This window comes from Saimiri boliviensis, chromosome 10 (genome assembly GCF_048565385.1).
Source record: "Saimiri boliviensis isolate mSaiBol1 chromosome 10, mSaiBol1.pri, whole genome shotgun sequence".
Taxonomy (NCBI): Eukaryota; Metazoa; Chordata; class Mammalia; order Primates; family Cebidae; genus Saimiri; species Saimiri boliviensis.
In genome coordinates this window covers 40,091,845-40,112,680 of record NC_133458.1, presented here as the reverse complement: position 1 = coordinate 40,112,680, position 20,836 = coordinate 40,091,845, and the positions used below count along the sequence as shown (strand labels likewise).

Below are 20,836 nucleotides of genomic sequence, written 5' to 3'. Positions count from 1 at the left end.
ACTCTTACTCATTGCTGGTAGGAATGCAAATTGGTACAGCCACTTTAGAAGACAGTTTGTCAGTTTCTTATGAAATTAACATACTGTTACCATATGATCCAGTAATCACACCCCTTGGTATTTACCCAAAGAAGCTGAAAACTTATGCCTACACAAAAACCTGCACACAGATGTTTATAGCAGTTTTACTCATAATTCCCAAAACTTAGAAGCAACCAAGTTATCCTCCAGTAAGTGAATGGATAAACTGTGGTACATCAGACAATGGAATATGATTCAGTGCTAAAAAGGAATGAGATATGAAGCCATGAAAAGACACAGAAGAACTTACATAACTATGACTAAGTAAAAGAAGGCAGTCTGAAAAGGCTACACACTGTATAATTTCAACTACATGCCATTCTGGTGAAGGTAAAACTATGAAGACAGCAAAAAAAATCATTGCTTGCAAGAGATAAGCGGGAAGAAGAGATAGGTAGAACACATAGGTTTTTAGGGTTCCTGTTGCTCTACTCTGTATGATACTATAGTGGTAGATAAAAATTATTGTACATTTATCCATTTGTAACAATGGGTGAACCCTCACATAAACTCTGGATTCTAGTGATAATGATGTGTCCATGTAGGTTCATCATTTGTGACAAATGTACCATTCTAGTGGGGATACTGATAATGGAAGAGTCTGTGTATGTGCAGGGATAGAAGATATATGGAAAATATATCATCTATTCAACTTTTCTGTGAACCTAAAACTACTCTAAAATATAGTCCATTTTTTTTTAAAGATGCTTCTGTGTTTTAAAAACAAGGACTGGGCTGGGCACGGTGGCTCACGCCTCTAATCTCAAGCACTTTGGGAGACTGAGGACGGTGGATCACGAGATCAAAGGATGGAGACAATCCTGGCCAACATGGTGAAACCCTGTCTCTACTAAAAATACAAAAATTAGCTGTGTGTGGTGATGTGCACCTATAGTCCCAACTACTCGGGAGGCTGAAGCAAGGGAATCGTTTGAACCTGGGAGGCGGAGTTTGCAGTGAGCAGAGATCATGTCACTGCACTCCAGCCTGGCGGCAGAGCGAGACTCCATCTCAAAAAAACAAAAACAAGGACTGTAGAATTATTAATGTTTTCCAAGATGAAAATCACTGTTATCACTTATCAATGAAGGGAAAATTTTATATATTATCAATTAGATTCTAATAAACAGAATATAATTTATTTGAAGAAGCACAGAATTGATTTATCTCCAGAGATGAGTTTAGCATTCAAATCATCAGAGATATGGATTACCAACAATGAAATAATATGCGATAGCATGGTAGTTTCCAACCTTTTAAAGTATAAAGACATATTTTCAATATCAAAAATATTTTCAGAATGTCACTTCATAATAACATATATATATATTGAGATGGAGTTTTACTCTTGTTGCCCAGACTGGAGTGCAATGGCACAATCTCAGCTCACTGCAACCTCTGCCTCCCAGGTTCAAGTGATTCTCCTGCCTCAGCCTCCCAAGTAGCTGGAATTACAGGTATGTGCCACCATGCCCAGTTAATATAAGTACCATTTATTAATCATTTTTTTAATGGCACCTGAGAGTAGGCTATGAGATCATATGGAATGAGATCTTTGCCCAGCAAAGATGACAGGTACTAACTCTACCAATCAGATTCTTCTTATTGCAAGTTTGAAATGGATACATAGAAAGCCATGACCAAGCAGGGAACCTGAGGGAGCAAAACCCTTGAGTAACCAAGAAGCCTCTCGAATGCACAGGAGACCAGTTGAGTGGTGCTTACCTCCCTCCAACCACATTTCATCTGGTTTACCTTTTTTATTTTCTAGACAATTGAGAAGGGCCTGGGTAGAGGGGAGTGGACGTAAGGTAATTAATTTATAGCTTTGGAAGGAGCAGCAGCAGGGGCAGGAAGGAGTTGAGTCACGTTAATGGCTCAGCACAGAGTAGGGACTGCTGGGTGAACAGATAACCTAGAGCTGCCTTAAGCCTGTCTGGAATGATCTCGCAAGTCCAGAAGGAGTCTGCTCTCCAGGAAGGTCACTCAAAATTAGGTTCCTATTTTTCTGCTCAGAGCTGGAGGAGTTTCTGTTCTTAATGTCTCATCACCTGACTGAGACCCCCATCTTCCTTAATTCCCCCATTTCCTTGTTAGAAATACCTCAGAATCAAGGTAACTTAAGTTTATCTTTGTTCTTTATAACTAAAAATTGTAGCTAGCACAGAAATTAAATTTATTTTGTCACAGTAAATATTTATCAACCACGAAAACAACAAAAATATACTTAGCATTGTATATCATTCTTCTTGCTCCCCCTACTTTTTATCTTTTTAAAAGGAAGGCACTCTTTTAGGTGATAAGCAGATATATATAAAATAAAGAAAACATACCTTCTGTTCTAATCACTGGTATAATAAATGTATTCTTTCTAATGGGATACAGTTACCCATAAATGAGGCTCTTTTAGGAGTTCAGAATACCTTCCCTTAAAGTTCCAAATGTTTGTAGTGCAAATAACCAGTTGCACTGATGTTTAGACGGGAATGTAGAGAGGAATTTTATGATTCACAGGCATCATAAATGGTTCTCTTCAAAAGTTCATTTGGATAAAAATTTGGCCTAATTTAGAAGTACTGGTTACAGTTACTGATTACAGAGCCTATTTTTATATATCATGTTTCAAATTTGTTACTTTTGTTAATGTGTGATAATCATGGGTGTGTGTGGAGGGGTGTGGGGGTGTGAATTGTTTCAAAGTTTATCATTCTATTAAAGTTAGGGTTATGCAATATGGCAGAATTATAATATTAATAGTATAATATGATTTATCTAGAGTTCAATGACTATCTTGTAGAGGATACCTACTAGAATTTTTTATGCAAGACGAATGTCTACTTTCATGCTCAAAAATGGAATAATTTTAGGATCTATAACTTCAGGATATCTAATCCATCAAGGGCACTATAACAATTGCAGTGTGGTTATCTTAAATATTTGTCACTGAACAGAATCAAACTAATCATCCCAAATCATATTTCTACTTACATAAGCCTCCAACATTTCTACCTTCCATTTTTATTTTTCAGAATATCCAGGTATAATAGGTCTAAGTATCAAAGTGTTTAGAGGATATATCCTTACATTCTGATCTTACTGTTTTACAATATTGCTTTTGTGAAGCATTTGTTTGCTTATCCTTGCTGTACTCTCCACAAAAATCTGGATCCTAAATAAAGAACCAGGAAGCTCAGCTCAATATAATGGGTCTATGATTCTGTCCAATGTTTTGATTTCAATGCAAAACATTGTGTTGTTTTTTATTTTGTTTGTTTTCTAAGATTAGTTTTGTTTTTTGCTTTCATTTGCAAAACTCAGATAATGAAAATGTTTTATTGCTGCCTGAAAAGCATCAGGTACTTTAACTTGACTTTATATCATCCAATGATCAAGGGGCTAACAAAGAAGCAAAAGAAGTCAGTGTGATAGAGCTGAGAGAATGAGGAAATGTAGTAAAGGATGCAGGGCAGAGGTGAATGATTTAACACCCAAAGGCCTGGGGAGATAATGTGTAAAATGACCATGTATTGAACAAAAGGGAGCTGCAAAACCTATGGTAAAATGGAGACTACAATCCTTGCCTACAGACACTCAAATTCAATTTGACTCTGAAACAAACAACACTGTGCTGGAAAAATACATATATACTTCACCATAAATGTGTGCCCCCATGTGGTTTTGGAACGCATACTTAGGAATTTTCTCTTTATCTAAAAGCATCAGAAAAGAAACCGCTGAAATAGAAGTGGGGTAGAGAGCGCGACACTATCAGATTTGTATTTTGAAAAATAGCGTTTTAGAAAAAGGAATGAAACCTCAAAAGCTTCTGAATAATTTTCTCACTGTGACAGTGTATCACGCATCCATGAAACCAAAACAGGATGTTCTTTCCAGCTGCAGTATAGTAAGTGAATAGGAGGTGGTAGGTAGAGTTGGTGAACAGAACACACATGTCTGATTTTTTTCCTCAGGAAACCTCCTAGCAATAATTTTTTGGCCAGGCATAGTGGCTCACATCTGTAATCTCAGCACTTTGAGGCTAAGGTCAGCAGATTACTTGAAGTCAGGAGTTTGAGACCAGCCTGGCCAACACGGCAAAACACCGTCTTTACTAAAAATATGAAACTTAGCCAGGTATGGTGGCACACATCTATAACCCTAGTTACTAGAGAGGTTGAAGCAGGAGAATCACTTGAACCCAGAAGGTAGAGGTTGCAGTGAGCCGAGATCATGCCACTGCACTCCAGCCTGAGAGACTCCATCTAAAAAAAAGTTTGTTTTTGTTGTTGTTGTTTTTAAGGTAACAAACACACAAAGTGGAAAAAGAGAAGGAGACAGGGGCACCTGAAATGTTGAGGCCAGAAAGCAGATAGAGGGTTGTAGCCAACTTGGAGACCTCAAAAAGCCAAATCCTAAACTGGTGACGGTGAAAGCCAAGAACTAGCCTGATTTGTAACCACAGAATCCACAAGTGTCCATGACATGAAAGCACCAAGCACCTCTGGAAATGGGCGTTAAGTGGGGACCCAAATCAAGAGGAACTGCTTGAAGGCTGCTTGAGAAGCCAGTAGCTTCCCAGGTCTCCCCCATCTCCTCTGTGCTGCTAACTTGTCCCTTCCCCACCTGCACTGGAATCTGGAAGCAACCTGTCCTCTTCCCCGACTGCACTGGGGTGAAATGTTATTCTTTGGAGAGGGGAAAATAAAGGGATTCTGGATTGTCGGATACTAAACATAGTTGAGGATTAAAAATCTTATGCCGAAAACAGGACTTAAGAAAACATGTGGATAGTGGATGCTGAAACAACTTTCCCTCTTTCTCTCCTTGGCTTCTAAAATACTCCTAGCCAGGCCTTTCAGATCAGGAGAGTCACCTATGCTATGTGAATTCTGAACAAAACAAGGTGAGAAGCATAAAATGGCCTATTCAGATCATCCTAAGGTAAAACTCAACTATTTACTCAAACACTCATAAGCAAGAGTCAGTAACAAATAACAGGAAACACTCAGTAGTAGGGTTAGTCAGAACCATTAGTCAAAAAGTAGGAGAAAAAAAAAAAAGATACATTAAACATAAGAATGAAAAACTTTTTTTTTTATTTAGAGCACCAATCCAGGAGAAAGAATATTCAAACAACTGGAGTTGCAGGGCAGAAAAATAAAACAGGAAAAGAGGAAGAATGCAAGTCAATAATTTAGGAAATTTTTTCAGAACAGAAAAAATGGATTTTCCAGAATGGAAAGACCCACAGGTCTCTGATATTGTGATGTATGGTAATAAGAAATACATATTCTGTCTTCGTCCCCAGTTCCTGGCACAGAGCTTCTAAAACCCTTGGAATTTCCTCAGTGATAGGGGTTAAAGTTCTTTTGTAATTTCATTTGTAGTAAATTCCTTTCAACCATACCTGAGTTTATGTTAAGTAGGTACCTTTGGGAGGATGGGGCTGGTCGTCAAAGGTGCAGCTAAAGGGTCAGAACTTTCTGCCCAACCTCCAGGGAGGGAAAAGAGGCTGGAGATTGAGTCAATCAGCAATGGCCAATGAGCACATGAGGTGCTGGAAAGGTGATATGCCCAGAAAGGGCATAGAAGCCCTACACCCCTCCCCACATACCTTCCCTATACATCTCTTCCATTTAGCTTTTCCTGACAGGAACTTACCCAAAATATTCTAGAGGCAATGAGGCAGTCTTCAAAATTCTGAATGAAAGCTAATTCCAATCTAGAATTTGATGCCCATCCAAACTATCAACAAAACATAAGAGTCAAATAAAGATGTTTTCAGATATGTGCAGTTACAAATATTGACCTTCTGGATATCTTTTCTCAGGAAGTTTCTGGACAGTATATTCTACAAGCATGAGTGGACCAAGAGAGAAGAAGTCATTGGATGCTGAAAATAAATAGATCTCAAGCAGATTTAACACAGGATACTAAAGGAATTTCCACGAGAATGAGAGGGAGACACCAGGATGACATGCCTATGCACCTAGCAAAGAAGTGAATATATCTAGAAGAAATAATTGGCCGGGTGTGTGGCTCACACCTGCATTCCCAGCACTTTAGGAGACTGAAGTGGAAGGATGATTCGAGGCTAGGAGTTCAAAACTAGGCTGGGCAACACAGTGAGACCCCATTTCTAAAAAAAAAAAAATTTAAAAATTAGCCAGGCACGGTGGTGCATGCCTGTAGTCCTAGGTATTTGGGAGTCTGAGCGGGGAGGATCACATGAATGATCCAGGAGTTCAAGGATATAGTGAGCTATAATCATGCCACTGTACTCTAGCCTGGGCAACAGAGCAAGACCATTTTTCCAAAGGAGAGAACAAAATGAATTGGAGGGAGGGTAAATTAGAGGCCACTTCCTAAAACTGATCCCCTTTTATAATGGGTCTATGATTCTGTCCTACTTTCAAGCCAACAAGTTAGCTTGCTATAGTTTCATGGATGCTGGCAGAAAACATGAGACCCCAGATTCAAAGACAACAGATTTTATTACTCATGGCACATCAAGCTTCAAGAGCATCAGCGTATTTGCATTGGTTTCTCTCATCCCCAAGACTCGTGGGGCAACACAGATGACTCCAGATGAAAACCTGCACACACAATAAGGTGCATGACGGAAGAGCAGCCTTGTGCATAGGGAGCCCAAATTTCTTATATGGGCAGTAAACATGCTTGTGCTTTGCTCTCAAGGGTGATGCTTTCTTCCAATGCTGTTTGCTATGCAAACTTCCTTTAAACAGGTAGTCCAGAACAAAGGGTGATCAGTCTGCCTGAAAGTTGTGCAGGAATATGAAAGACCCATTGAGAATTCTCTCCCCAACCTATGTACTCAATTAACATTTCTTTCACTGTCCTTATCACAATTGCAATTGCATAGTTATTTGAGCAATTGTCTACTTTTTGCTTCTCCTCTAAATTATAAGCTCTCTGAAGGCAGGGATCATGTCTGTTTTGCTCATGGCTACATCTCCAATAAGTAGCAAAGTGCAGACATATAGTAGAAGCACAATAAATGTTTTTTTTGAAGAATTGCTCGTGGGTCATCAAACTTGAGTACACTAGATACACAAACGAAAGAAGAGCGACAGGCTACAGATATCACAAGGCATAATGTACTTCAATGATATTTCTTCGCATTTATCTGGCACTGATTTTACAAAGCACCTTTCATGCATTATTTCACGGAAGCTTCACAATAAAACTCTAAATTAGATGAAGAAGTTAAAAGACTTGTCGAAGATCATCAAACTATTTAAGGGGAAAAAAAAACCAGGCCTGAAATTTGGGCATTCTAAACCAATACTTTGACTTCTTTTTTTTTTTTTTTTTTAGTGATAGTGTCTCTGTCACTCAGTCTGGAGTGCAGTCGCACAATCATAGTTCACTATAACCTCAAATTCCTGGCTCAAGCAATTCTTTCACATAACTAGGATTACAGATACATGCCACCATGTCTGGCTAATTATTTTTACTTTTTATTTTTTGGAACAAAGTCTCACTATGTTGCCCAGGCTGGTCTCAAATTTCTGTCCTCAATCAATGCTCCCACCTTAGCCTTCCAAAGCACTGGGAGAAAGACATGAGTCTCTGTACCTTGCATTTGTTCATCTATTTCATAAGACATTTTTACGTATAGCAGTTACAAAGTGAAATAATGTCAAAAGCAAAACTAGGGGAAATATTTTCAATGCTTCCTTTAAATGAAAGGTTAAACATCTGTGAAAATACTTTATTTATTACAGTCATCACAGTGAAGATGAAAGAACCCAATTCAGTTTTCATCATTCTATGAGTTAAAAATAGCAATGCTTTGTGTATTTATAAAGTATGAAACATTTGTACATCACTTTATTCTCACAAAATGCAATGAGCTAGATATTACACTTCTTTCACTTAACAGATGATGAAACTGAGGCTCAGAATGCTTTAGATAGTAGACAGAAATCACACAGCTCATTCTCCCACAAGTTAAAAATATAGATATGTTAGACTGAAAATACGATGCCTTCTCATAAAAGGAAATTACTTTCCCAGGATGTGGATGTTTCTTTCTTCAATATCACTCAAAATTCAAACATAATAGAATATACTCAGTTATTCTAATATGTTCTACTATTCATTAATCTCTTGCTTTGCCTTACTATTATAAGCATTGTGACATTAAGAAACTGTTTTCTAAAATAAGCCACTCATCTAGGAAGTGATTGAAAGCCATTACATATACACTTACCTTTAAAACTAGATTTTCTCTGGAAGTATTAAGAATTTGACTAAAAATAAATATTAATAGTGTAACATTGTAACATACCTCCAACTTGTACTCCAGTCATGAGATAGGCACTATAGCAAATTAAGAAATACATAACACAAGTATAATTTTAAAGTTACTATTGCTTTTATTCATTGCTTCAATATGTTTCACATATAATTCCATATATATAAATAAAACATTTCTCACGTGTGCCATTTATTTTCACTTATATATTTTTTGTAGGGTTATCCTTTTATACATTGAATTCTAGCCTTTCACAACCAGAATGTAAGCTACTTTAGGACATGGATCATGCCCTATAGTTTAAAACTTTCTCTTCTGTCTGGGCCCAGTAGATCATGCCTGTAATCCCAGCAATTTGGGAGGCCAAGATGGGAGGATCACTGAGGCTGGAAGTTCAAGACCAGCTTGGGCAACATAGCGAGGCCTCATCTCTACAAAAATTTACAAAATTAGCTAGACATGATGGTATACTCCTGTAGTCCTAGCTACTAAGGAGGCTGAGGTGAGGGGATCACTTGAGCCTGTGAACCCAGAAGTTTGAGGTTGCAGTCAGCTATGATCACACCACTACACTACAGCCTGGGTGACAGAGCATGGTCCTATCTCTAGAAACCACAATCACAACAAGCAAAAAACAAGTTTCTCCACTCCACCTTTCTGCTTTGCACCTTGTCAAGCTCAATTCAGGTTGAGTTCCTGGCATTCCTCTCCCCATTTAAAGTCACCTGAAAAATTATCACTACTCTATTCCCAGGGCTAATCTAAGTGAAGCAAGAGTAGATTATTACCCTTCAAAGTCAGTATTTTGGAGCCTATCCTCAAAGACAGGCCAGCCCTGATGACCTAGCTCCAAGGCTAACAACAGCCTCCCACCTCCAGTCTGGAGCCCAAAGTGGCCTCATGCGTATATCATGTCTTATCTTCTATTGCTGTTCCCATATTGCTAATCTGAGAATTTTTTTTTTGACCTCTGAACTTTTCATTGGCCTCCTGCTTCCCAAAGGGTCCCCCGCTCCTGCTGGATTAATGTCTCAGAACTTTGGTGTCATTGGTCTCAGATACCACTTTGCAATCCACTCTCCAGTGGGTGGTGGTCGTTTGGATGGTTTGCATGGAGTTAGTGCTGTCCAGGGCATCACAAGATTGAAGTCTTCGCCATCTTCCAGCAGGCGGTGGTAGATGGTGATCTCAGCCTCCAGCTTGACCTTGATGTTCAGCAAGGCCTTGTACTTCTGGGCCCGGTTCTGTCCCTCTGCCCGAGTCTGTGCCAGCTCTGACTCTAGGTGCAGCAGGATCCCACTGAGCTGCTCCATTTGCAGGGCACAGGAGGCCTCCATCCACCTCAGGCTGTTCTCCAAGCTGCCCTTCAGATTTTTCATAGAGTCCAGGTCGATCTCCAAGGACTGGACTGTACATCTCAGCTCTGTGAGCATCACCTCAGCAGTTCCAACCTCATAGGACTGTGTGGTGACCACTGTGGTGCTCTCCTCAGTCTACTGAGACCAGTATTTGTCCAGTTCTTCTCGGTTTTCCAGAGCCAGCTTGTCATATTGGGCCCAGATGTCTGCCATGATCTTGGCTAGGATTTGGAGGCATCCACCTCCACAGTCAACCCAGAGCTGGCAATCTGGGCTTGTAGGCCTTTTACTTCCTCTTCATGGTTCTTCTTCATCAAGAGCAGCTCCTCCTTGAAAGTCTCAATCTCTGTCTTCAGCTGCAGCCGAGTGACACTGGTGTCCTCAATGACCTTGCGGAGCCCACGGATGTCACTCTCCACAGACTGGCACGTGGCCAGCTCTGTCTCATACTTGACTCTAAAGTCATCATCAGCAAGATGGGCACTGTCGATCTGCAGAACGATGTGAGCATTGTCCACAGTATTTGCAAAGATTTGAGCCCTCAGGTCCTCAATGGTCTTGAAGTAATGGCTCCAGTCTCTAACTTAGGGTCCCTTCTACTCCAGGTGCTCCCAGATTTTGCTCTCCAGCTTCTGGTTCTCAGTCTCCAGGCTTTCCACTCTATCCAGGTAGGAGGCCAAATGGTCATTCAGGCTTTGCATGGTCTCCTTATCATTCTGAATGCCTCCCATTCCTGCCAGACCCCCAGCCATCTTTGTGGCCAGGTCCCTGAGCCCCATGCCACCCCAGAAGCTGGTGGAGCAAGACATGAAGATATGGGAACCAGAGCCCCAGGCACCTGCATAGACGCTGGCTGCACTACTGACTGGCCAGGCACTGTAGCTGGGCGCCTGGATGGAGCCCAGGGACCAGTAGTTGGTGGAGAAGGTGGAGTGAGTGGTGAAGCTCATGCTATCCAGAAGGAAAGCAAGAGGATAGGACTAAGGCTTTGCCGACAACAGAATCTGAGAATTTTTCTGATGGTTTAAAAATTATTTTCCAGGAAAGAGGGAATAGGCAAAGTTGAGATGGGCTTTCTGAAACCTCAGGGGGATCTGGAATGTAAATTACACCTCAGAGTTTTCCTGACCTGAGACAAAGGAGCTGGGTTGTTACTCATCATCTGGCAGTCATTGGTTAACAGCTGCCCCAGGGGACCTAAACTCCCAGCTCTGTGCTTACTGGCAAAGTAGCCCCAGTCGCACAAGAGCAGTTCTCCAAAGAATAAATACAGGTACTGTGTAGGGGAGAGAAAAAAAGCACTGAAGTACAGAAATAGTGGAAGTGATCCCAGCGGATCTGGTCAAAGCACTTACGGTGTCTGCTGCAGCTCCATCCATCAGAAGCGACCATAAAAACCTGGGCACCCTACAACACAGCCGGAGACAACTGCTGGGGTTGGCCAGAGCCTACCTGCAATAGAAGCAGCTAAGGCTACAAAGAGGAGAGGATGTGACATGAGTACAGAGCCCTATGTCCCAGGAGAGGAGCGTCAGGACAGATTCCAGAGCTGTTACAATGGGAGAAGTCTGATGAAAGAAACCTCAGAGATGATAAAGGCCAATGTCAAAGGAGAGAAGAGGACAGCAGTGTGAGCAATTTTGAATGCAAATGAATTACTGTGGCAACCCCAATGAGCCAAAAAGAAGGCATTTGAGTGGGTACTCCTGCAATTCCTTGCACTAGACCTGAGTTAGAGAAATATAATTTTATTGGAAGTTGGTGTGGCTTGGGGAAAGATAAACCACAAACTTCATTTTCTGCTACACTGCTATTCTATTACTAAGTCCAAGTAAATGTTCAAAGTATTGTCACACATTAAAGGCAAAAAAATCAAAGATACTGGATCTGTCTTTTCCTTCCCTACCAGCAAATCTATGGATTGTGTTGCTTCATGTTTCCAGGTCAAGAGTCCAACTTATCTTTCCACTTATGCCCCATAATTTACACTGCCATATAGGGAGATTTTTAAAAAGACAGTAATTAGTCTAATGCTCTCTATCCATGTTATTCACAAAAATATGCAAAAAATCCTAATTCATTTTATAAATATTGTTAAAGTTGGGTGCCACATTAGGTAGATTAAAAGGAGTGTTTCTGTGTTGAAAAAGAAGCAACATACATGGAAATGACAAACATGGGATTCAAGTTAGTGGTTACCTGCAGGAAGAAAACAGAATGGGATCTGGAAGGGATAAACCATGGTTTTTTGTATGCCTGAAAGGTTGTATAACAATAATTCAAATAAGTAAATGAAAATGGAGGCCCGGCATGGGGGTTCATGCCTGTAATCCCAGCACTTTGGGAAGCTGAGGCAGGAAGGATCACTTGAGTTCAGGAATTCAAGACTAGCCTAGGCAACATAGCAAAACCCCCTCTCTGCTAAACATGTTAAAAACTTGCCAGACATGGTATTGCATGCCTAAAGTCCCAACTACCCAGGTGGCTGGATCTACTGAGGCGGAGGATCACTTGACCCCAGGAGATGGGGCTACGATGAGTTATGATCATGCCGCTGCACTCCAGCTTGGGTGACAGAGCAAGACCTGTCTCCAAAAACAAACAAACAAAAAAAAATAGAAACTTTAGTATTTCGTTGTTTAACCCTACGTATTACTTTGAAGAATACTCCCTGTCCCCTGTACTTTATTTGGGACATGGTATGAAGATATACTAAAGGCTTGAACTTATAGTGACAGGAGAATTAAAGAGTAAGAAATCAACTAGGGAGATATTTAAGTGGTGACTGAATATGGAGTAGTAAAGAGTTGGAGATATTTGTATGATTTTGAGGTTTTTAGGAAAAATTCTTCACTTTTCAGTTCTGGAGTCCCCAGTCCATATTTTAGAACCATCTCTAAACCCCATATGTGTTGCTAAATCAACTTTTCAGCTCTCATTTAGGCATACAAAATAAAAGTATCATTTAATCGATATGCATTCCAACAAAGCTCTATAAAGTATTTATTTGCCAGACATTGTATGTTCCAGACAGCTAATTAAGACATAGGCCATGTCCTCAAAGACCAAATTGGTATTATAATACGATGATAATAGCTAATATTTATTGAGACCTTTACGAAGGCCTACACTGGGTGCTAAGCATTTTGCCTGCATTGTCTCATTAAATCCTCATGGCAGCCCTATAAAGGTGGTACTATTATTATCCCCAGTGTATAGATGAAGAAATGGGGGCCTGCAGAGTAAGTTGCTTAGTGTTAACCAGAGCTGGAACGAAGATCAGAATCCGGCATTTAGTGATTATAAAATCTGTGTACCTCATCACTAGGATACACAGCAAAAAGCAATGGAAAAGTTTCTGTGGTAATCTAGAAGAAATCATTAGCTTAGCTAGAAGATTCAATGAGAATTTCAAAGAAAACAGATAACAGAACAGAATTTTTTTTTTTTTTTTTTTTTTTTTTTTTTTTTTTTTTTTTAAGACAGAGTTTTGCTCTTGTTACCCAGGCTGGAGTGCAATGGCGCCATCTCAGCTCACTGCAACCTTCGTCTCCTGGGTTCAGGCAATTCTCCTGCCGCAGCCTCCTGAGTAGCTGGGATTACAGGCACACGCCACCATGCCCAGCTAACAGAATTTTAAAGGATAGGTGGCAAAGAACATTCCAGAAAGAGCTTTGACAGAAGCCTGAGAGAGTATGAAATATAAGCAACTTGGTGTGTTTCAGTGACATGCATTCAGGGGCAGGGGCAGAGGTAGGTCTGGTGAGGCTGGTAGCAAGGAAATTAGGAAGGATAGCATATTTGGGAGGGAGAAAGAGTTGAAAAAGAAGTGTAGGCCAGGCGCAGTGGCTCACGCCTGTAATCCCAGCACTTTGGGAGACCAAGAAGGCAGATCACAAGGCAGGAGATGGAGACCATCCTGGCCAACATGGTGAAAACTCATCTCTACTAAAAATACAAAAATTAGCTGGGCCTGATGGCATGCGCCTGTAATATCAGCCACTCAGTAGGCTGAGGTAGGAGAATCGCTTGAACCCTCGAAGCAGAGGTTGCAGTGAGCCGAGATTGTGCCACTGAACTCCAGTCTGGCTACAGAGTGAGACTCCATCTCAGAAAAAAAAAAAAGAAAAGAAAAAGAAGTGTCTTCAGTAATTACTGAGTAGCTCTGGAATGATTCATGTCAGGCTTTCCCTGAGGCACCACTTGGGTATACCTTCTCAAAACTAGCTGAGGAAATGGACCACAGGTAGGATACATTCAACTACAAATAACAACTCAGGGAATTATTTGTTTAGAAAGACAATTACTTTTAAAATATATGCGAATTTTTTACACTTTCCACAGCCATAAAGGACTTTACTTGAGACCAGTTGTGTTAATTGACCATGAGAGTAACAAACAACCAAATGTTAGTTGTCTAACATGGACAGTTTTTCTCAGAAGTGAAGTAAATCGAACTTTTTTTTTTTTTTTTTTTTTTTTTTTTTTTGAGACGGAGTTTCGCTCTTGTTGCCCAGGCTGGAGTGCAACGGCGTGATCTCGGCTCACCGCAACCTCCGCCTCCCGGGTTCAGGCAATTCTCCTGCCTCAGCCTCCTGAGTAGCTGGGATTACAGGCACGCGCCACCATGCCCAGCTAATTTTTTGTATTTTTAGTAGAGACGGGGTTTCACCATGTTGACCAGGATGGTCTCGATCTCTTGACCTCGTGATCCACCCGCCTCAGCCTCCCAAAGTGCTGGGATTACAGGCTTGAGCCACCGCGCCCAGCATGGTAAATCAAACTTTTAAGCTGCAGATGTTAGTTTTCTGGTGCAGAGATGGTATTATAGAAGTCTATATCTGGTACAATCATTTAGTAACAGTAATACTATTCAGTAATAGTATTCAGTAATACTATTTATCACCTTATTTTACATTATTTCGTATGAATATGTACATGAAAGAACATGAGTCTGACCATGAGTATACTTGGATTCTAAAACAATATTAGCTAGATGTGCAATTTTTAATATGATGTCATTTATTTATCTAAGGCTCAACTTATCTGTAAAGTGAGAGGTTTGTAGTAGATGGACCCTGAGATTATGTTTCTATAAAATTGGTTATCCTCTGGTCTTGACAAGTTCAAAATGTGGTTGAGTAATTTGAGTACATCCATAGGAAAACAGATGTAAAAGTATACATGTAACTTAAATACGCTATAAAAGAAAAATTCTGGTGATATTAATTGGAAAGATCAAGATCAGACCACAAACAAGTAGAAGAGAGGTAAGTTTGGAAATTAATTAAGCAAAGGGTAGAAATTCTTAGTAGGCAAAATCGTGTATAGGATATTTTATTTTCTCCTCCTCATAAAATAACTGATGATCAAGAATACCAGTACATTTCTCCTTGCAGTCATGTAACAATCATTCCACAGTTTACCTATTTGTGTGACACCTTAAATTCTTTCTAGAATACATAGGTTACATGAATTTTAGAATTTCTTTTAATTGTACCAAGAGGGTGTTATTGGGAGATTACTGAAAAGATTGTCAGAAATTATATATAATTGTGGGTTTTGTCATTATAGGAAACCACGTGTACTGTATCACTAAGATTACAATTATAAACACACTCTGACTCAAATTATTGCAAAACATTACCAGATTTGGATGAGGTTTCTAGAGGAAGAGAGCAGCAAATTAATCAAACAATAATATTTGCTGAGTATCCTCTGCATACAAAGTACTAATATAGGTGTTGCTGAGTAAACAGGAAAAAAAAAAAAAAAACCAGAAGTACTGCTGATGCAGCACAGGGTGGTGAATTGAATTTACAGGATGGGATAGTAATTGCCATCATTAAGTTTTATTTGGTGGAGAGTGCCTAGGCTGAAAAGGAAGAAAGAAAAATCTTGCACTGGAAAGAACATGAAAGAAAATAAGATGCCTAGATTCCAATCCCAGCTCGGTCACTTAGGAACTATGCAATTTTTTCTTTTCTTTTTCTTTTCTTTTTCTTTTTTTTTTTTTTTTCTTTTTTCACTCTTGTTGCCCAGGCAACCTCCACCTCCTGGGTTCAAGTGACTCTCCTTAGCCTCCCAAGTAGCCGGAATTACAGGCGTGAGCCACCATGCCCACCTAATTTTTATATTTTTAGTAAAGACAGGGTGTCGTCATGTTGGCCAGACTGGTCTCGAACTCCAGTGACCTCAGGTGATCTGCCTATAACTCGGTCTCCCAAAGTACTGGGATCTATGTGATCTTAAATCATTTCGTCTCATTTTTCTTCTGTAAAATGGGTATAATGATACTGATAAGCACCTCACTTTATGAGGTTGTGATGAGAAATCCATGAAGCAAAGATTTAATCTGTAAGAGTAAACATGTTAATTTTCATCCAGTGTTACCCTTGGTTAAACTGTGTGGTTTATTCTCTTGCTCTTCTTCACAGCATTTATCCTCGAAAGGACACCTGCTTTTTCCTGCATGTGTCAGCATGCTTCTCCTTCCTGTTCTCTCCCCACATGAACCATCGGTTTTTCAATAGCAAAGCTTCTGTTTGCTGTCCATTCACAAAAAAACAATGATTTGCACATTATGAACACCCAGTAAATTATTTAATAATAGGGTTTTGCATCTGAACATTTATTTGATACTCTCACATTTCATTTATGTGCAGCTGTCAGATTCATCTTGCTGCACATATTTCTGATCATGTCATGTTACTGTTCAAAAGTTTTCAACAGCTCCTCACAGAGTCTTAACTCCTACCATAAACCCTAAGGCAGGCGTCCCCAAACTTTTTACACAGGGGGCCAGTTCACTGTCCCTCAGACCGTTGGAGGGCCGCCACATACTGTGCTCCTCTCACTGACCACCAGTGAAAGAGGTACCCCTTCCTGAAGTGCGGCGGGGGGCCGGATAAATGGCCTCAGGGGGCTGCATGTGGCCGGGCCGTAGTTTGGGGATGCCTGCTCTAAGGCCCTACCCCTTAAAATGTGGTCTCCAGATCAGGAACACTGGCATCAGCTGGGAGCCTGTTAGAAATCCAGATTCTCCAGACTCATTTCAGAACTACGGAATTAGCAACTTTGTTTCAACAAGATTCCAAACTGATGCATATATACGCAGGTTTGATTACATGTTTAATCTCTTGTGAACTTCAAGCTTCAAAATCAGGGTTGTTAGATTTAGCAAATAAAAGTAAACAATGTCCGGTAAAATTTGAAAACAATGAGTAGTTTTTTAGTTTAAGTATGTCTCCAGTGCTTCATGGGACATACTTTTTAAAAGATTGCTGGCCAGGCGCGGTAACTCACATCTGTAATTCCAGCACTTTGGGAGGCCGAGGTGGATGGATCACGAGATCAGGAGTTCAAGACCAACCTAGCCAAGATGGTAAAACCCCACCTCTACTAAAAATACAAAAAATAAAAAAAATTAACTGGGCATTGTGTCGGGTGCCTGTAATCTCAGCTACTCAGGAGGCTGGGGCAGATAATTGCTTGAACCTGGAAGGCAGAAGTTGCAGAATTGCTTGAACCTGGGAGGCAGAGGTTGCAGAACTGCTTGAACCTGAGAGGCAGAGGTCTAACCACTGTACTCCAGCCTAGGTGACGAAGAGAGATTCTGTCTCAAAAAGAAAAAAAAAATTGCTTATCTGCAATTCACATTTGAGTAAGTGTCCTATATTTAATATGGCAACATTATTCAAGAGGGTAGGATCCATGTCTAACATGACTTTGTATTCCCCTGTAATAGTCCAGTGCCTTCCCCAACTATTTTGTTGTTTGGCTTTTGTTTTTGTTTGTTTATTTTTGAGACAGAGTCTCGCTCTGTCGCCTAGGCTGGAGTGCAATGACTCGATCTCGGCTCCCAGGTTCAAGCGATTCTCTTGCATCAGCCTCCCAAGTAGCTGGTACTACTGGCATGTGCCGCCATGACCCGGCTAATTTTTGTATCTTTAGTAGAGAGAACGTTCTCCACGTTGGCCAGTCTGGTCCCGAACTCCTGACTTCAGGTGATCCTTCCACCGAGGCCCCCCAGAGTGTTGGGATTACAGGCCTGAGTCACCATACCTGGCCCCAACTGTTCAACCTATGTTTGTTTAATGAGTAGTAGGTGAGCTTCCTGAGAACAGAAGTTTTTCTTATTTAAATAGTTTTGGAGTACAGGTGGATTTTTGGTTACATGGATAAGTCCTTTAGTGGTGATTTCTGAGACTTCAGCGCAGCCATCACCTGAGCAGTGTACCCTGTACCCGGTATGTAGTCATTTATCCCCTCCCCAGTCCCCAGAGTCTATTTTATGCCTTTGCACCCGCAGAGCTTAGCTCCCACTTATAAGTGAAAACACAGGATATTTGGTTTCCCATTACTGAGTTACTTCACTTAGAATAATGGCTTCCAGCTCCTTTCAAGTTGCTGCAAAAGATATTATTTCGTTCTTTTTTATGGCTGAGTAGTATTCCATGGTGCATATATACCACATTTTCTCTATCTACTCGTTGGTTGATAGACACTTAGGTTGGTTCCATCTCTGCAACTGCGAATTGTGCTGCTATGAATATGCATGTCTAGCTTGCTTTTTCCCCCTAAACACTGTCACTCGAGGGACTAACACAGTGCCCCGCACCCCGTTAAAGGACCAAAAAACATTTGTTGGATAAATAAGAAATATATCAAGGGCAATCTTTTAATTATGGAGCGGGTTGGCTGTGTGTATTTTAATGAAAGCCGACTATTTTTTCTAATACATGAAAAACCAATGTTTAAAAAGCTTCTATTGTACCTTTTCACATTTTAGCTAGCAGAGTTCAGGACTTAATGGAAACATAACGAAGGGCTCAGAATGTACTCACCGCAGACAGACTGAGCCCATATGGTCACTGGTGGGGAGAGAACGCTAGCAAGCCCGCAGCAGGTGGCCCTGGGAGACACCGTCCCCCTCCCGGATACCACGCGCCCGCGCATGCGCACAGCCTCGCTCAGGCTCTGAGGGCCGATCGAGGGAGGCGGGGCTCCCGGGGCGCGTGCGCGGCGGCCTGAGCGGCGGGCCCCTCCCTTAGCGGGGGCGCGCGGCGCGGAGGACCGCACGGAAAAGGGGAAGTCAGGTGGCTGCCGCCGCCGCCGCCGCCGCGGTTTGTCGCTAGAAGGAAGATGGCGGATCTGGAGGAGCAGTTGTCTGATGAAGAGAAGGTAAGAGCCGCGGGGGCGGCGGCGCGGGCCGTCAGGAGCCGGCTCAGCCCTGGCGTGTGGGCCCGGAGTCCAGTCGCGGGGGAAGCATTGGCCCGCAGCGGGCGGTGCCCTCGGCTGCCCTTCCTCCCCCCGTCCTCGCTGCGCCCAGTGCCTGCCCCCGTCCGTCACCCGAGGCCCCGCGCGGGGGCAGGTCTCAGCCAGGCCTGCTCACTCCGCTCCTTGTAGGGTGTGTGCTCCGAAAATAGGAAGCGGGAGCCCGGCGGCGGCGGGCGGGGGCGGAGGCGCGGGCCGGGGGAGGGCGGCGGCCGCTCGGGACCCTCTCCTGTTCCCCGGCCGCGAGACCTGCGCCGGGAGCTGGGGGCTCAGGGGGGTCTGCGTGCCGGCCTGGGAGCGGCCCGAGGGCAGTGTCCAAAGCGGCGGCCTGGCCTGTGAGTGTAGCGGCGGGTGAGGGGAAGGGAAAAATCGCTTAGGAAGCAGACCTTCAGTTCTCCCTTCTACTTCCCCCTCCCCAAAGCAGAATGCTTCCTTTTCTGATTATCTTCGTTTTATCCTTTTTTTTTTTTTTTTTTTTTCCTTTCCCCATGGAGGCCTGCCTCCCGCCCGCCCTCCCTCTCACTCCGTGGCTCTAGCTTTAGGGTTTGCATCTCCCATGTTCCTCAGGAGGCAGCGGAGTTGCTCACAAAAAGACGACCCCCTCCCCATAGTTGTTTTCTGCCCACGTTGGCAGCAGTCCCGCCGGTGGTCGATTTGGTGGCACTTCACCTTCCTGCTAGGACTTCTTCCGAAGAGGGGAATTGTGCAACTCCTTTTACCGTATGTTAGATGCTGTGACAGCAATGGAACCAGGTGTACGACATAAGTTTTCAGATATTTAAAATGAGAAATCGAATAATTCATTGAACTGCTGCTCTTTTACACTCTCCTTTCCTTTGCCTTTTGCGAACGTCCCATTCCCGAGGGTAGTGGAGTGGGGGAGAACCCTGCTAATTTTGACAGTTTCTCGGAAAGGAACCTGAGGTTTCTTAAACTTAGAAGTAACTGACAGACACACCAATGAGTTACTTGCAGGGTTGGAAATGCCCACTCTCCGTTAAAGAGTCCTTCATTTTTAAGTTCCAAAGCAGTATAGCCAGTGCAGGAAAATACAGATACCTTTAGGTACGTTGTGGTGGTAAACAGATCCTCATGTAAGCTTGAGGGTATTTTCAGTTTGGACCCTCTTGCTTTAGATGTTTTTATATACTGTATTCTTGCACCGAAATAGAAGATTCTGTCCCATTCCCGATGTGAATGGGCAGAAGTCAATCTCATCGTTATTTTTGGAAATCGTTTTTCCTCTGGTGCTCTTTGGTGAAAGTGATAATACAACAACAAAATGGGGGCGAGCAACGTCTCCATAACCCACAGACCCAGTAGGCAGATCCCTGTGTCCAGAAAAGTTGCTGTGTAGTATTCACATCTACAATCTTGGTAAATAACCCAAAGTAGGTGACTGAAAATGCACTGGAGTGCACAAACACATATTTAAAATTGAGTTGTGCTAAAAAGTTTAAAAAGACATTGTCGTGTTTTTATTTTACCATTCTAAAGTCGTGATTAGTAGTTGCTCAAGTGGCTAGAAATTTAACTGAAGAGAGAATACTCTGTGGGAGTTAATATAAACCTGCCATGTGTTGTAAAGGCCTAAAATAAAAAAGTTTTTTTAAAATGGGATTACAAGATTCCTTATTATCCAGCAGTCTCAGGGAGCTAAGCTTCATGAAGAGGAGTGAGGAGGTTGTGTGTTTTTTTTTTTTTTTTTTTTTTTTTTGAGACGGAGTTTCGCTCTTGTTACCCAGGCTGGAGTGCAATGGCGCGATCTCGGCTCACCGCAACCTCCGCCTCCTGGGTTCAGGCAATTCTCCTGCCTCAGCTTCCTGAGTAGCTCGGATTA

The 20,836-nt window shown here is 41.9% G+C and overlaps 1 protein-coding gene and 1 pseudogene across 1 annotated transcript in view; one reads left to right on the top strand and one right to left on the bottom strand.

Moving 5' to 3' along the window:
- Positions 1-1,766: 1,766 nt before the first annotated feature.
- LOC141580052 (keratin, type I cytoskeletal 18 pseudogene) lies at positions 1,767-14,407 on the bottom strand (annotated as a pseudogene).
- A 4,346-nt stretch (positions 14,408-18,753) lies between these two features.
- CAPZA2 (capping actin protein of muscle Z-line subunit alpha 2) overlaps positions 18,754-20,836 on the top strand; it is a 54,641-nt gene continuing 52,558 nt past the window's right edge. The window contains exon 1 of the mRNA XM_039472674.2: positions 18,754-18,903. Within this exon, the coding sequence (XP_039328608.1) occupies positions 18,865-18,903 (39 nt within the window). The 5' untranslated portion in view covers positions 18,754-18,864. The remainder of the gene's footprint in view (positions 18,904-20,836) is intronic.